Source organism: Sciurus vulgaris (assembly GCF_902686455.1).
Source record: "Sciurus vulgaris genome assembly, chromosome: 5".
Taxonomy (NCBI): domain Eukaryota; kingdom Metazoa; phylum Chordata; class Mammalia; order Rodentia; family Sciuridae; genus Sciurus; species Sciurus vulgaris.
Window position 1 is genome coordinate 150,309,750 of NC_136465.1, and position 18,272 is coordinate 150,328,021.

At 38.2% G+C, this 18,272-nt stretch overlaps 1 protein-coding gene across 9 annotated transcripts in view; it reads right to left on the bottom strand.

Moving 5' to 3' along the window:
* Positions 1-18,272, bottom strand: part of POC1B (POC1 centriolar protein B) — a 92,898-nt gene that overhangs the window by 65,421 nt on the left and 9,205 nt on the right. For 8 of the 9 annotated variants that reach the window (XM_079139201.1, XM_079139198.1, XM_079139197.1 and 5 more), the window contains exons 3-4: positions 4,704-4,875; positions 2,419-2,598 (exon numbers count right to left, since the gene is read on the bottom strand). In XM_079139201.1, coding sequence (XP_078995327.1) covers positions 2,419-2,598; positions 4,704-4,875 — 352 coding nt within the window. Of the gene's footprint in view, positions 1-2,418; positions 2,599-4,703; positions 4,876-9,353; positions 9,544-18,272 lie in introns of those variants that run through there. The other variant, XM_079139199.1, reaches the window with a different exon arrangement.

Here is an 18,272-nt window from a genome sequence, read left to right on the forward strand (position 1 = left end):
AAAAATTTTCTTGCATGGACAACTGCAAGAAAATGAAAACTACACCAGCCACCATCATTCCATTAATATCTGAGGGGTAGGAAATCAGGATAAATATCATACTAAATTTGTATTGAGCATAATGATTCTAAATAGAATCATCTCCCCATTCCTTCTAATGACTGATATATATATAGATATAGGAGTTATCATAAACCACCTTCATTCTTTCCAGAAGAAATATACTTGATAAATAATGACTATTATTAGAGTGTACATGAAATATTCTGTTTGCTTAGTTAAATCAATATACGGTGTTTTCACTTATTGCCAAGCTCTCTGGCAAGGGACATAAGAAATGATCAACTCAAGTTACAGGTGTCTTTAAAAATTCAGTAAGTCCAGTGATGATGATGAGAGATGGCTAAGAGCTCTGTAGTGACCGCCATGTGGGAGGCACTATCCTAGGTTCTATCTCTATATTTATTCATTTAAATATCTTAACAACCTATGTAGCAGGTTACTGTTGCCATCATCCCAACTTATATGGAAGAAAACTGACACACAAGGTGACTTCATCAAAGGTCACATGCTGATAAGTGGTAGGCCTGGGTTTTGACTTATATTTTAGGTCCAGAATTCATGTTCTTAACCCATAGCTATATGTTAAATATAGAAAAAACACTGAGATTGCCAGAGCCAAAAAGTGGGTGAGATCTTTAGGAGAAAAAAAAAAAAAAAAACAAAACTATTGACTAACAGCATGTCTTTCTCTCTATCTCAGGCTCATTACCCTAGATTATAATCAACACTTCCTGAAAATAATGTCCCATTGAGACCAAAAAAACAGTGAAGAGCATGGGCAGTAAAGAGCAGACAGCCAGCTGGACTCAGACTCAAACTCTACCACTTCCTAGCTGGGTCGCTTGGCATGCTATTTCACTCAACAGGCACAAGCAGGGAGGGTGCAGGGTCTAGTCCCCACCCCCCAGGCCTCCCCAGTGACCATGCTTGAGCAGTACCCCTTCTGTGAAGACCATCCTCTATCCCAACGCCCAAAGCTCACAGTGGGTATGACCCTGTTTCTGGCCAAGCCAGGCAGCTGAGCTGAATTGAGGCAACCTCAGCATCTCACGCTAGGTGAAGGGATGGGCACAGCATGCCACCTGAGCCAGTCAGCAGGGTACTTTTCTAGAAGGAGCAGAGAGGGTGGCCTTTCTCTTCTCTAGTTACAGAGCTGTGAGGATTGGAGCCTGGAGCTGGCCATGGCCTCAGTGCTGGTGTGTGTGACAGAATGAAGCTTCCATGTGCACAGGCCCAGAGATAGGATACACAGTCCCTGGTTCTAGTATTTCCTTCCCTGCTCTGAGGTTATCAAACACATTAGCCAATTAATTAACTACCTTGGGAACATAAAATGAATTTATCTGGGTTTCTATCATTTTCAACTAGATGAATACAAAATTTAACTTTGAAACTCACTTTCCTCATCTGCAAAGTGGGGGGAATAAAAGAGCGCTTCCTGCCCAGGAAGTTCTGATGAGAAAATGAGATGGGCATATGAAGTACTTTGGCAGTGTACCTTATGCACAGGAAAGGCACTGTGGCCATTAGCAGATAGCTAACAATAATGCCTTCAGTAGAATTTGTCTTCCATAGGACTGCTGCCAAAGATCCTGGAGTCCTTCTTGACTCTGTCACATCAATGTCACAGCAAGTACTGTTGGTTTAACTTCAAACTATTTGCAATCCAGCCACTTCTCACAATCCCCACTATCCCCACCAGGATCCAGGTGGGGACTTGTACTGCAATAGTTTCCTAATAATATCTCTCTTCTTTTGACAGTCTGTTATCCACACAGCAGTCAGGTGATCCCACCCCATGAAAATAAAATCAGAGAAAGGAATATACTACAGTGGCATCTCTTCTCACTCAGGGTACATGTCAGAGCTATCCTGTCCTGAGCCTTTCCTACTCCACTTCCACGCTCCCAGCTCCTTGATTTTCCTCCAACAACCACCAGACTCCCCCTTCATTTCACAGATTTCTTCAAGCCTCACCCCCTCTTCTCCTCTAGGTCTGTGCTCAAGGCCACCTTCTATGAGGCCATCCCTGAACACCTATTTAAAATTTCACACCCACTTCCATCCCAGCTCTACTTTCCTCTACATTATTTACCACTATCTGACATAGCTTTCTATTGTCCTAATGTTTTAATTGTCTGTCTAGAAGGAAGCTCCATGAGAGCAAGTGATTTTGACTGCTTTGTTTACTACTGGTCTCAGTACACAGCAGTCACACAATAAATATTTGCTGAGTGACTGAATGAATATAGCTTCAATCCTTTTTCTGGAGGTTAAGGGGCAAACATGGGCTGCAGAAGAAAAAGTGTGTGGTGGGGAGAGTGGAAGTCTTATTATGAAACTTTTTGTACTTACTTGGCACAGCGTACCCAGTGTGTATGTCGGTACAAGGAATATAAGAAGCGCTGGCGGAACATGTTCCATATTTTGATAGATTTGTCTTCGGAAGCTGTAACTAGAAACTGGCCATCAGCTGAAAAGTCTACACTTCGAACCGGAGCTGTATGAGCTTTAAATTCTGAGGATTTCCCTTTCCTAGAAAGACACCATTTAATATTAATAACTTACTCAACTTAATTATAATCAATATTTCATCAGTGTATAGACTTTGAAACATACAAAACAGTTTACCTCTTATAAAAAAACCTGACAAAAGTATGAGAAAACTATGTTGTACTGTATTCTTCATAACTATTATTTCATATTGATGAGGTAACACAACCTGTGGTCCCAGTGTATACCCAAGGCCTTGCTTGCCTTGTAGGAGCAATCTTACAAGCACAAACAAAACAAAAGATAATTTCTAAAACCTACATCAACACTCTGAAATTTTAGAAATTTTTTTTTTCTGGTCTAGGGAGGGGAAAAGATAATAAATTAAAAAAATATTTTGAGGCATTTGAGAAGAAGCAGAAAAATAGTTTAAACAGGACCAGACTACGTAGTGTTGGAGTTCCAGGTTTGGGAAATACTACTTTGTGTCCTAAATTCTCAAGTCATATTCTGATGACACTATATCCAGGACTTAACAATTTTCCCATTTAGAAGATCATATTCATATTAATAATATATGACAAGGAATATTTCCATAACTGTTTGAAAAAGATTGGGCAACAGAATTTAGTCAGACACATACATCTGTCTCGAATTTTCAAATGTTTACCCTGATGTCCCATACACCTGAACTTCACCCTGTATTTGCTACCGTGGCTGATTAGAGCAACACCTGACTATCTCCAAGTCAGAGGCCTGGAAGTCACTCCCTACTTCCCTATCTAGTAAGTCAACAAACACTATCGTTACCACTTCCTAAATATCCTTTGAACACTCCTCTGCTTTCTATCCTGGTTCTGCTTGCCTTCAGGTAGATATATCCTAACACCCTTCACCTGGATTACTGCAAAAGCCTCTTAACTAGCCTCCCTGCTCTAATCTCCTATCCCCTCCTCCATCACCTATGTACTGTGCTTATTACCTTGCTTAAAGTGCCACCCAAGCAAATAAATCCCAGTGTAAACGTGTCACTGGCTCCCTCCATCATAAAGTGCAACACCCAAGTTCTTTGGCAAGGCATCTTTGCCACTGCACTGAACTTTGTACTCAGAATGGTCAGAGTGCTTCAAACACACCTATGCCTTCTCATGTGAGACTCTTTCCCTGTCCCCAGACCTCCTTGACCAAGCTATATGGTTCAGTTTGCTCCCCATCTGCTGTAACTATTATACCTACATTATATTGAGACTTCTAAAAAATCAACCTGTTTCTGTTTACTAAGCAGTAAGTTTTTTTGAGGACAGAAATGATGATTTATTCATCTCTGTAAGACCAGCACCTAGCACAACGTGAGACACTAAAAAGAGCTCAATACATTTTGTTGAATTCCACTGGGAAGAATCAATACTTAAAAGTTCTTAGATCTAACCTGGCTGGCTCTTCTAGTGCCCTATAGAAGGCAAAGCCTACTTAATTATTAATCTCTATCACCTGATATCTGATAATCCATCAGGAATAACTGAAATCAGTAAAAACAAAAATTAGGAGGGAGCATTCAGGGACTAGTTCAGTGAGGACTTAAGGCAGATTTCCATGAGCAGAAATCAAAAGTATAGTTTGGCCTGAATTCAAGCATAAATCCCAGAGATAACAGACAAGACTTGGCATCTGCAATGAAGGGAAGTCATGAGATAGTCAGCAGTACCATCAAAATCCCCTTGATTTTTAGTTCTACACTGCGCACCCCAGCAGTCATCTGCTGGTTGTCTTTGTAAAGGCCCTCCTCTCCACTGCAGGCTGACCTGACCACTCCATCTTGTCTCAACAGGAAGCGAATGAGAAACTAAGACAGGAGTGCTATGATTCCAGCTGTTTTTCCTCCCTTTGAATCTGGGTTGGTGTAATGACTTACTCTGAGCAACGAAATGGGGCAGAGGTGACACTGTGTGCTTCAGGCCTACCTTGAAAGGTCACCAGCTTCTGCCTTTATTCTCTAGGAACTCACCTGTTATTTATAAGAAAGACCAGATCCTCCTGCTGGAGGGGTATACATGGAGAACCAAGGCACCCTGGCCAAAAACAACACCGAGGCCAGCATTCTTTCACATTTCCAAATACAAAGCATATCAAACATTTCTTGCTCTTACTTATCAGGAATCCAAAGTCTCACGGTTCTGTCCCGTGAGGCAGATGCAAGTAGGTTTCCAAGTGGAGAAAACTGCACACTGGTTACAACATCCTTGTGACCCACATATCTGAAAGCTCTAGCATGCGGCTTCAAATTCCACAGCATGAGAAACGTATCCCAAGAAGCAGTAACTATCAAGAAATAGAAGAACAAACCATGGTTTGTTAAAATGCAAACACAGGCAGGTCTCATTACAATGGGTGGCACATCTGATAACAAGGTGTCCTGGTAACAGCAGGCCTGCAGGCTGCAAGGCTGACCAGGTAACAGCAAAAATATATTTTAAAAATACACAAAGCTACATCATGTTTATACAAAACTGGCTGTGTCCACACAACAATATCACTGGCTCCTGCATAAATAAGAGCTCAGAAACTATTTACTAGGGGAAGACAGCACCTAGAACAGAGTGCTCCACACTGAGGGTCAGCTCTGTTTCTTACCCTCTGGGTAACTGGGAAGTTGCCTAACCTTCCTGTCATGTGGGTTGCATATGTTTTTGTTGTTGTTGTTGTTGTATGTTTTGTTTTGTTTCTGAGAGGGATGGATGAGATCATTTTAAAAACTATTCACTTAGAAATAACATCACAGAAGTAACTTACAGAATTTACAAGAATAGCAAGTAATATTTAAAAAACTCTTTACCCAAGTACTACTGTTAAATTTTGCCCTATTTGGCTTATAATTTGTCCCTTCCTTTTTGTACATAAACACTTGTATACATACACACACATGTACATAAACATTTGTATACATACACACACACAAACACCCATAAAAATTTTTTTCTTGAACTATTTGGGAATAAGTTTTGTAATAATGACACTTAGATTCCTAATGATTTAGTGGTTTTTCCTAAGAATAAGGATGTTCTCTTGTGTACCCACAGCACAACTGTCAGTTTAGAAAATTAATCATAGATGCAATACTTTAATCTACCAACTGTTTTCTATTTCTGTCATTCAATCCAGATATGCTTTTATATGTAGACAAGATGATGTCTTTCTACTCTGAAGTTTTATGACATTTCATGCTTAATAAAGAACCATGTGTCAGATATTAGCTTAAGACTCTAAGAGAAGAAGTTTGGTGGAAAAAATTCAATCAATCAACAAATATATGAAAAAATTTTCAACATCTCCAGCAATTTGAAAAATGCAAACCAAAACTACTCTAAGATTGCATCTCACTCCAGTCAGAATGGCAATTATCAAGAATATAAGCAACAATAAATGTTGGCAAGGAGGAATACAAATTGGTACAACCACTCTGGAAAGCAGTATAGATTCCTCAGAGAATTTGGAATGAAATTTGACCCAGTCATCCCACCCCTCAGTTTATACTGAAAGGACTTAAAATCAGCATACTACAGAGACACAACCACATCAATGTTTATAGCAGCTTAACTCACCACTGCTAAACTATGGAACCAACCTAGGTGCCCTTCGACAAATGAATGGATAAAGAAAATGTGGTATATATACACAGTGGAATATTACTCAGTCTTAAAGAAGAATGAAATTATGGCATTTGCCAGTAAAGAAATGGAGCTGGGGAATGTCATGCTAAGCAAAATAAGCCAATCCCAAAGAACCAAAGGCCAAATGTTTTCTGATATACGAATGCTAATTCACAATATGCGGGGAGAACAGAGGTACTTTGGACTAGATAAAGAAGGAGTGAAAGGAGGGGAGGAGGTATGGGGGTAGGAAGGATAGTAGAATGAGTCAGACATTATTATCTTATGTGCATATATGATTACATGACCTGTGTAACTCTACATCATGTATGACCGGAAGAATGAGACATTATACTCCATTTATGTATGATGTGTCAAAATGCATTCTACTGTCATGTATAACTAATTAGAATTTTTTTAAAAAAATTTTAAAACATGATATATATATTCTGAATTGGTTTGTTTCTGAATTATACAAACACACATGTATTAAAGAAAAACTCTTGAGAAGGAAAATGAATGTGATCAATGGTAGAAATAAATGCCTTAGCAAGGAATGAATGAATAAACAAATTAAAGACAAATCTACACATTATACACATATAGTCCCCAAATAGTCCCAATAATAAGAATTAGGCAATGAGAACCACTAAGTCTAGGCTATAGAATGCTTAGAAAGGCTACAGTTTTGTAAAATTGAAACATAATTAATATCACTATTAAAGGAGAAACAGCACCTGCCTTTATATAGTTACTGAAGTTCTACAAGTTTGTTAACCAATATGTAAAATACACATGAACTTAGCCTAAACATATTTCCACGTAAACAGTTAAAGCAAGTTAATATATTTTAAACTACAATGCCACTTAGCACCCTTTTTTAAAAAAGTACAACATGCTGATGTTCCATCACAGCTCATCCAAATTATAAAATATTCATACCAGGGTCTAAATTATCTGAGACTACTGTAAACAAAACAGGGAAACAGTGAGTTATCATTGAGCATCATGCTTAGGACCCTACTGAGTTCAAGTATTATGCTGCAACAAGATATACAAAAGCAAAGAATCACAAGACAGTAGGGGAAACATTGCTAATATCGTACACATACAGAGGACTTTTATATATTATTTAGACTTGAATACTGAATGAGGTGATTTAGGTGGTCCTTTTTAAGGAAAGTACATCTGAGTCAAGAGCTGAGTGAAATGAGGTACGACCCCATGTGGAAAACATAAGGCAATAATGAACTTGGGAGACTGAAGAATGGTAAGGAGGCCAACTTGCCATAGTGGAGGGGAAGGGGAGAGAATAGTGGGAGGGAAGCCTACAAAGAGGCAGACATCAGAAAAGTAGCCATTTTATTCTAAGTTTAATGAGAAAGTGAATTATTTTATTCTAAGTGCAATGGGAAACCACTGTAGGATTTTGGAAAGGAGGTATCACATGATATGGTTTGAAAAATATTTTCATTCTGCTATGAGGAAAAGACAGTCTTTTCAAAAAATCATGTGGGGTAAACTAGATTTTAAGAAAAAAATGAATTAAGTTTATGTTATAAATAAAAATTATAGACAAATTTTAACTTTGCATATTATATACAAAAATCAAGTCTGTGGATTATAGATCAAAATGTGGTAGATAAAACAATAAATTTTTAGAAGAGAACAAGTTATCTTCATGACCCTAGGGTAGGCAGACTGCTAAAGCACATGAAAATTACTAATCATGGTGAAGAAAAGAATAATTTGTAGTATACAAAAATTCATACAACTGTGCATTGAAAGAACTACTAACCAAATGAAAAAGAAAGCCAGATTAGGAGATGATATATTCATCCAATATAACAAAGTGTGCTTAGAACATACAAATCTATAAGAAAAGTACATGATCCAATTGGAAAATAGGCAAAGGGCTTAAAACAGGCACTTCATGAAAGAAGCTATCCAAACAAGCAATAAACATATGAAAAGGTGCTCAATTCCACTGATGATCAAGCAAACACAAAAATCACAATGGTATATCATTATAAGTTCACCCAGAATGGTCACAATGAAAAAGATCAAAAACAGCAAACCTTGGTGGGGATGCAGAATGACTAGAACTCTTATGTGACTTGACAGTTAACACTCTTACATATATATCCAACAGAAATTCATGTTTGGCAAAAGGCATATACAATAACATCAGTGGCTGCACTATTCAAAAGAGATCAAAACTAGATACTCAACTGTCATCAAAGCAAACTGCATACATTTATGTGGTATAACTGCTGTATGCTTAAATTTCATTTGTATGATGTTTAAAAAGAAGTAAAACTAACCTACGAAGTCAGAAGTAAATTTAGAGATTATTTGGATTTCTAGTATGGTAGAGTTTGGATAAGTGTCCTCTAAAGACCCATGTGGTAAAGGCTTGGGCACCAGCCTGTGGTGCTATTGTGCAGTTGTGGGACTTTAAAGATGTGGAACCTAGGGGAGGAAGTTAAATTATCTGGATGTGACCTTGAGGGGTATTAGAACCCCAGCCCCTTCTTGTCTCTCTTTGCTTCCCAGCAGCCACAAATGAGCAGCTTCCACCATGAAATCCTTCCTCATCACAATCCTGAAAGTGACAGGGCCAACCAACCATGGACAAAAGCCTCCGAAACTGGGGCTAAGGTTGTAGCTCAGTGGTAGAGTGCTTGCCTAGCACAGGTGAGGCAGAGGGTTCAATCCTCAGCACCAAATATAAATAAATAAATTAATAAACTATGTGAGCCAACATAAATCCTTCCTCCTTAGAAGTTGTTTATCCAGGACTTTTATCAGAGTAACAAAAAAGCTGAAGCATGGCAATGTTGGTAATGCTGTTTCCTTGCTTGGGTATTGGTTGAATGGCCACATCACATTGCGAAAATTGATCCAGCTATGCACTTATAATTTGTACAAGTTTTTGGCATATATCTATTTTTCAAAAAACATTTAGAAAAAATATAAAATGATCATTATAGCTGTTGTGTGGAGAATACAGAAAGGCAGGGAGACAGAACTGAAGAAGAAAAACAATTCACAAGTTTTGTAATAATCTAGTCAGCAGAAGGTGGTAGTCTGTGTTACTCAGGTTTGTGTTGCTGTGACAAAAAGAAATACCTGATGAGAACTACTTACAGGAAGAAACGTTTATTTTGGCTCACATTTCAGAGATGTATTCCATGGGGAACCAACTTCATTGGTTCTGGACCAAAGGTGAAGCAGAACATCATAGTGGAAGGGCATGGTGGAGGGAAGCTGTTCTGTTTAGTAAGCAGAGAAAGGGAAGGAATGGTAGGGAAGATGCACCCTTCCAGGGCACACCCCAGTGACCCACCTCCTCCAGCCACACCCCCCACCTGCTTACTGTTACCACCCAGTTAGTCCCTTCGAACCGGAATGGACTGATTAAGTGACAGCTCTCATAATTCCATTATTTCACCTCCAAACATTCCTGTAGTAACACAGGAGCTTTTGGGGAACTCCACATATTCAAATCACAATAGAATCTAAGCTAAGTTTGAGAACACGGAAATGGGAGAGGCAGTTAAAATCAAGACACATTGTAGAGGTAGAGTCTAGGGGCTTGCTAATGGATTAGCAGTGAGAGAGAGAAAAAGAGAAGTAGCAAAAGTGCCAGCCTTTTGGAAGGAATACCCAGAAAAATCCTAATGCCATTTAATAAAATGGGAAGAGAAAGGGGTCTGGAGTGAAGCAGGATGGTGCAGAAATCAAGAGTTTGTTTTCAGACATAGTAAGTTTGAGATGTGAATCAGACATACAAGTAGAAACATCAAGTAGGAAGATGGATATATCTACCTGGAGCTCAGAGAGAGGTTTTGACTGTATAGTATGGTGATTAAAAAGAACAACCTGTAGAAGTAGATTTAGGTGAGGTGGCATTTCAGAGGCCTATTGAATATGAGACACCTGAAGCAGAAATATTCCAATTATGACAGGGTAGCTCAGGGCACATTCTATATTTTCTTCTAAATTTCAGGAACACTGGAGGAAAAAAAAAATGAATACTAATATATAAAACTCCATAAAGCATTTTTACTAAAAATTATGAAAACCAATGCTGAATTTTCCTACTTAGTTCCTTAACCTTCTTTCTTACCAAAGAATTGTCCTATCAAACTCAATATCATTATAATAAAAGGTATTTGATTTCTGATGTCAATGTTGTACTGTGTCAACGTGGCATTTGCTTCTATGTTTCCATGGAACCACACCCTAAATAAACATTACCACATAACTTAAAATGTCAAAGCACGTAGCGTTCATCCTCAACTTGTCTATTTTGAGATAAAATGTCAAAAGAAGGAAGTTAAGAAAAAGATTAGCAAGCAAACCTATCAATCTAAAAAAAGACTTTATATTTTCTTTGTATATGTTTATACATTCTTGAAACAATAGTGAATTATTTTAAGAAATCTTTGTGAGGACATCTGAGAGAGCAAAGCCCATGCTCTCCTGGCATACTGCTTTGTTGCTGGAAGTGACAAAACAGAACATACTAATGGGAACCATGATTCTTTGCACGCCGTCCCCAAAGCCAGTAGTTTTTGTGTTACCTTGAATAGCAATGACTTTCTTTAGTTAACCCAAGCTCTCTCATTCATTGATTTAACAGAAACCAACTGCAATTACTAAGAAGTTTGCTCTGTCTGGAGTACTATTTTCTAAAGAAGAAATGGTACTGCCGTCAGTTGCTGTGTTTTGTTAAATATCTTATTTGTCTTTTCAAATGGTAAAACATGCACCTAATTCAAAAGGGTACTTCATGAAACCCCCTTTCCACTCCTTGGTTGCCTGGTTCCCCTCTAAGAGGCAACTCACATTACCATTTTTGGCATTACCATTTTCTCAGGAATCTCTATATACTTATATGAATGGGTGTGTCCATTTTCATGTACTTTTTATACAAATGATAGTATACTGCACTTGCTCTTTTGCATGTAGCCTTTCAGTTCTCCCCTCCCTCAGCCCGTTTAGTACAATATATTTTGGAGATCATGTTTTGTTAATATAGCTCCCTTATTCTGTTCTTCCTCTATTTTTGGTAATTTTTTTTTCTGGTCAATTTCAAGCTTACAGAAAAATTACAATGTAGGACACAAAACTTCCACACAATTCCCACCTAGATTTTGCCATGTTTTACATTTTGTCCATTTTCTTTATCATTTTCTCTCTACATAAGTACTTTTACATATGTATATATTTTTAATAATCATTTGCAATGAAATTAGAAATGTAACAACATTTTATTACTAAGTGATTTGTCCCTACCAAAACTCATGCTGTGATTTGGTCCCCAATGTGAGAGTGTTAAAGAGGTGGTGGGGACTTTTAAGAGCATTTGGGATGATGAATGATTTAAAGACTGTGAAACTCCCTTCCATACACACATGGACATGCACGTGAGTGTGTGCTCACAGGCAGGCACACACACACACACACACACACACACACACACACACACACACACACCTTTGTCTACCTGTTCAGCTCAGCAACTTCTCAGGAATTCTGCCACACAAATTTCAGCCTCCAGCAGTCATCCCAGAACTCTGAAGTTTGCCTCCTCAGCTCAGCCAGGATGCCACTGCTTCAGTTCTATTCTCTCTGCTTTGTTGCTGGAAAAGTATCCCTCTAAAAAAAGTCAAGGTAATCCAGGGACTCACCTTGTGTGTTTGTCTTCTTGCAAGGATCATCATTTTGTACTTTCAGAAGCTCACTGACTGAAAGCAGCACTATCTCATGTATTTTGCCTAATTTTACAGCTGTTTCATATACCTATTACTGCCCTGGCTGGAGGCATAAATCTGCCTCACTCTTCCTAATAACTGTATAATGTTCTGTGTGTAGCTGTATCTTTAAATTATTTAAGAAGTCCACCCTATTTGTCTGCAATCTCGAGCTTTTTACAAATGATGTTGCAATGTACAAGTGTGATTTCCAATGTATAAATATATTGTTGTGACAAATTCCTAGAAGAATTATTGCTGGGGCTGAGTCAAAGAGCATGTACATCAGAATTTGCTGAAAAGGTTCATGTCCATAATGAAGCGCTTGACATGACTTTACAAATTTGAATTACATTTCTTCTCAGGACTTTTCATTCTATATTCAAAAGAATGCTGATAATTCCCACCACCATCACAGAGAAATCCTTGGGTGTTTCTAGGATTCCTGAAGTCTTCTTACATATTTCATTCTTCTATTACATTCTACTATAAAATCCACTACTGGAAATAAACTCAGCTTTCTATTTTGAAGGTACCATGACTATACTTTCTGCTGCATTTCCAGCTTCCTGCTGGTCTTTGAGTCACAAAAGAGACACTGAACTGCCTTGTGCATGTACAAATCCATTGGGAATTCTAACGAAATGAGTGAAAAGGAGATCTCTATGAACACTTTTAAGAAAAGAAAAATAAAATACCATCCCCAGGTAAACACTTTAATAAACCAAATTGGAAGTAAGGGTGAGGGTTGCATGATAAAATGATAATACTCCAAACTAAACTAGATAAATTTTAACACTGAAACACTGTCAGAATTAGTTTGTGCTATCCAGGTACACCATACAATAATTAAGTGGTAGCATTCATTTAAAATTCATCTTCCCTGAATGAGGAAATAAAATGAATGTTTTCTTTCTAGCTGGTACTTTGTAATTAGCTTGCTAGTGTTTAAGTAGGATCAAAAGGAACTGCGGGCACTCTAAAAAATAATCTTTAGTAATGACAATCTATAGAAAATGATTTTAATTCATTCAAATTCCACATGTCTTTGAAGACTCACACACAGAACTTCACTGAGTTATTATTATAGGCCTGGTTCTTTTAAACACTTAATGTGCATTCTTTTATTTAATCCTCACAGCAAGGCAGGTAAATATAATTATTCCTATTTATAGATAAAAAGGGATCTTAGTGAAGTTAGGTATCTTTAGACGGTAGAGCTCAACTTTCAACCCACTCCTATCAGACTCCAAAGCCCGGGCTTTCAACCAATAAGCCAATGCTTCTCAAAGCAGAGGATTTACGGATTATCTCAACTAGAATTACTGAGGACCTTGCTAAAAATGTACATTTCTAGGAAAATCAGACATTCTTCAAAGTGAAAATCAGGAATATGAATTTTTGACAAGTTTCTCACTTCTGATGCACATTGAAATATGAGAAATACTGCACTCTGTGTTATGATGTGGATGTGTGGTACCCCGCTAAAGCTCATGAGTGAGACAGTGCAAGAAGGTGTGGAGGTGAAATGATTGGGTTATAACAGCCTTAGCCCAATTAGCGAATGAATCTCCTGATAGGGATTAAATGAGTGGTAACTGAAGGCAGGTAGGGTAAGGCTGGAAGAGGTAGGGCATTAGGGGTGTGCCTTTGGGGTTTACATTTTGTACTTGGTAAGTGGGTCTTTCTCTGCTTTCTGATCACCATGTGAGCCACTTCCCTTCACCACATCTTTCTGCCATGATGTTGAGTCCCACAAGTTCCAAGGAATGGAACCAGCCACTTATGGACTGAGACTTCTGAAACTGTGAGCCCCCAAATAAACTTTTACTCTTCTAATTGTTCTTGTCAGGTCTTTTAGTCATAGCAGCAAAAAAGCTGACTACAACACTCTGATATTGCCTCTCACTGTGTAATTTTCTTTAGCACCTGAATGTGATTATTAAAGCTAAAACAGAAGCTCAACAAAGCTACTATACAGATAGGCTACCTCCAAGAACTTTAAAGAAAGAGAATTTTCAGGAAACTTCTTTCAGTATGGTTTCACTATAGGGAAAATAACTTTTAAAATCCCAAATCTGACTCTGCTGCTATTCAGTAAAAAAAAAAAAAAAAAAAAAAAAAGGAGAGACTGACTTTTTCTTTACCATCATTTATTCTACAAACATCCCACATGTTAAGTAGAGATTGAGTCAATGATGGTGTAACCTTGAAGGAGAAAAGGGGGAAAAGTGATAAAGTCAATGTTAAAATTATATATTTAAATGGAAACTTTTAAAGTCCAGCTCAGATTCTGCAAACCATGTGAAAACCTTTTAATGTTTGTTTAAACTTGAAGGTGGCTTCTCTGGAAAAGAGTAATTAGCCTAACAGAGAAGAATCAGACTCTGAACCAGGTACAACACACCTCTTTTTGTTATTCTACACAGTTTTGAGCAAATTATTACACTTCCAATTTCTGCGTCCATAAAAAGTGATGATAACACCTCCATGGACTATTGCTTCTCCCATTTCTTCCCTTTCATCACATCCCAACCCAGCCTATGAAACTCAAGATTCCACACCTTCCAAGAAGCTATGGAGAAGCAGGATTTACCATGTCCCACACTCCATTTCCTCCAGTCTGGACAGAATTTTGAGTTTTCAGTGTGTGGTCATAATCACTGTGCAAACCTGCACTCACATATTCCCTTTGCATGTTTTCTGTTCTTCCCAAAAGCTACCACTGGGCCAGAGTATCCCCTACATGGATGATCTCCCTTAAAGCTAACATCTTCCTCTCTGAAAGTTCCTCCTCTTCCTTAGCTACTCACGCCTTGTCTCTGGCTCTGCTTGGGAATACCAAGTTTCCTGAACCCCTCTTAAGCAACAATAATTTTCTCGTCCTTTACCTACTTCAGGACACAGTTTTTCTCTCTGTTCCATCTGCTAGTATTATTAGTTTGTTCAACAGGTATCTGACCTCTTTGACATGTGGGGGAAGGGAGTAATGCTCAGTATAAAAACAGACGAAATCTCTAAATCAGGAGCTAAGATTCAAGTGAAGAAACAGGCAAACAGATCATATATATGTAGGAAAATATATAATTTTAATTTATTTTTTAAAATACATTTTAAATTGACACATAATTGTAAATACTTGCAGACATTTCAATACATGTATACTATGTGCAATGATCAGGTCTGGGTAATTGGTATATCTATCACCTCAGATCTATCATTTCTTTGTGGTAGGAACATTCAATATTCTATTTATTAGTTACTTTGAAATATTCTATTTAAATTTTTAAATTGTATCAAGGGAACTGGAAGATAAAGCAGGAAATCATTACGATAATTTTGTGTGAGGATGGAATATTTAATGTAGCTACAGTGATCAGTGGTATTTTAGGGGGAGGTATGAGGGACGAGGAGCCATACAACCAAAAAGATGGGGTGGTAAACATTTGAAACAGAAGAAAATGGTCTCTACAGAGACTTTTTCTTCATGCCTACTCAGCAACCTATCCTATAGTCACACCCTGGAACTTGTTACCAGCAGCACTTAGCAAATCACTACTCAAAATCCCCCATAACAGCCTGCTTCATTTTCTATGACCTACTCACAGCTTCTATCTTATCCAGAATCCCAATCTATTGACCTATATTCTCAGAGGCTCCCTCTCACCAACTTCATCTCACTATATAACATCTTCACCTTATAACACTCTTCTTACACATACCTTCAGTCCCTTGACTCTCCCTTCTTTAAATTCCCCTGGCAAAATCCCACTCAACATTTTCTGAGAAACATTTGTTCTAATAAGAACTTGCTGAACACTTCTTCCCCCATTGACAGATTGGAAACACTATAAACTCATGAGCACTCATTTCACATGGCTTTTCTACATGACAAAGTGTGTGCAATTCTCTAAAAATTCTCTGCTCCACTCTCTAATAAGTAATGACCTTCTCTTCTTTCTTCAGCATTTATACCCTACTCTAGACTTTGACTTTCAAAGATCCTATGAAATGTCTTTCCCTCCTGTCTGATTATTTTTCCTTAGAGTCTTTTGCTATCTCCTCTTCTGATCTGAAGTTTGGTTCTATTTAGGACTCAGACATGGGCCATTTGATCTCAATGCTCTACTTTTTCTCAAGTGATCTCATCCCTTTCTAGGACTTTAAAAACCATCTGTATGCATGTTTTAGTTTTTTGCCACTATGACTAAAAGACCTGAAAGAACACTTTTAGAGGAGGAAAAGTTTATTTGGCACTCACAGTTTTAGAGGTCCCAGTCCACAGACAGTATGCTTCATTGCTCTGGGCCCAAGGTGAGGGAGAACATCATGGCAGAAGTGCATGGTACAGAATACAGTTCAGGACATGACAATCAGGAAGCAGAGAGAACTCCACTCACCAGGGACAAAAATATATACCCCAAAGGCACACCCACAGTGACCTACCTCTCCCAGCCACACCCTACCTGCCTACAGTTATGACCCAGTTAATCCCTATCAGTGGATTAATGCACCAATTAGTTTAAGACTCTTGTAACAATCATTAAACCTCTAAACTTTCTTGCACTGTCTTACATGAGCTTTTGAGGTATACCTCATATCTAAACCATAACAATGCTTAGAACCCTCAAATCTATCTCTTGCCCCAATCATTCTAGTTTGAGGGTCAACAACCTATTGTGAATCACTGTTATCTCCTGTTAATGTTACTATAAAAGTTCCTAAAAGCTTTCTCTACTAAGTAGTTCAGTCTCCACATAGTAGCTGGGATGCTCTTTCTGAGGTCTAAATCAGATCATGTCATTCCCTTACTTAAACACTTCAACAATTCTCACAACACTCAGAATAAAATCCCCAAATATGTTCCAGTATTCTATGGCTGCCATAACAAACTACTGCAAACTTACAGGTTAAAATCAATAGAAATGTATTCTCTCACAGTCCTGGAAGTCAGGAGTGAAGGTATTAGCAGAGATGTACTCCCTTCAAAGTCCCTAGGGGAGATTCCATTCCCTCCTTCTTCCAGTTTCTGGTGCCTCCAGGCAATCGTGGCTCTGCAGCTGCATCACTATCTCCCCAGCTGGCTTCACTTGGTCTCCCTATCTCTGTGTTTCTCTTTTAAGAGCACTTTCCCCTTTGAATTCAGGGCCCACCACATAATTCAAGCTAATCTAATCTCAAGATCCTTAATTACAAGAACCAAGACCTTTTCCCCCAAATAAGGCCATATCACAGGTTCCAGGAATTGGGTCATGCACACATTTGGAAGGCCACCACTTAACCCATTGCAGGGTCTGCAGCCCTGCCCAAGCTGACTTTGCAATTCATCTCTCTTTTCCTTCATCAGGCTCCCCCACACCTTTCTGGAATCCTTTTACTTCCTTGATTTAGTACAAGTTCCTTTCCACCCTTGGTCTTTGCTTATTCTACTCTCTCTTCAGTCTACCTAGTGAACTCCTCCTTCAGTGCTTCAGTTAAATCTAACTTCTGCAGAGGATTATTTCTTGATCTCAATCATTTAAGTGTTTTCACTGTTATCACTCCTCAATACACAGTTTCTTCACTTCACAACATTTGATTGTTTTCCTTTGTTCCATCAATTTGCATGTAATGCATGGATTTCCAGATTTACTTGTTAATATTTGCCTATACCACTGGACCATTAACTCTGCATACCATTTTAGGAAGCACGTCTGCTTTGTTCTCCTCTGTAAGTATACCAGAATAGAGGGTAGTATCTGGCACCCAGTAGCAGTAACTAAGTAAAGGAGAACTAAAGAAATAGAGAATTTCCCCTCACCCCTTTGGAACATGATTAGATAAATGTGAATAAAGGGCTAGAACAGTGACCAGATAGCTGAGGAGGACATCACCAACTTGTAGTGGCTAATCTCTTAGTGAGAGCTTGGTATCAAGGAAAAAACTGCACCCAATTATTAGCAAGTTAGGACTTCTCTATTCTTTCATTCTGTCATGAACAACTATACAATTCAGACACTAATGTCACCTTTTATAATACTCTCTCTCCTATCCACACAGATTGATTGAAATTTCTGAGAAGTTTCAGGAAAAACACCAATACAAATTGATTCCCTGATCCACTTAGCATTAAGCAGAAGCTGAAAGAGTTTACACATACATCAAAACTTTCTTAATTCTACAAATTACAAACTGATTTAAATATTATTAATAGTAAGTCCCCCCCCTGGCTGTTCTTATACAGTAAAACATACACAGAGATGCACGGAAAAATTTATTTTGGGACACATGAAATTTCCCAGCATCATTTTATTTTCCTGAAGGATTT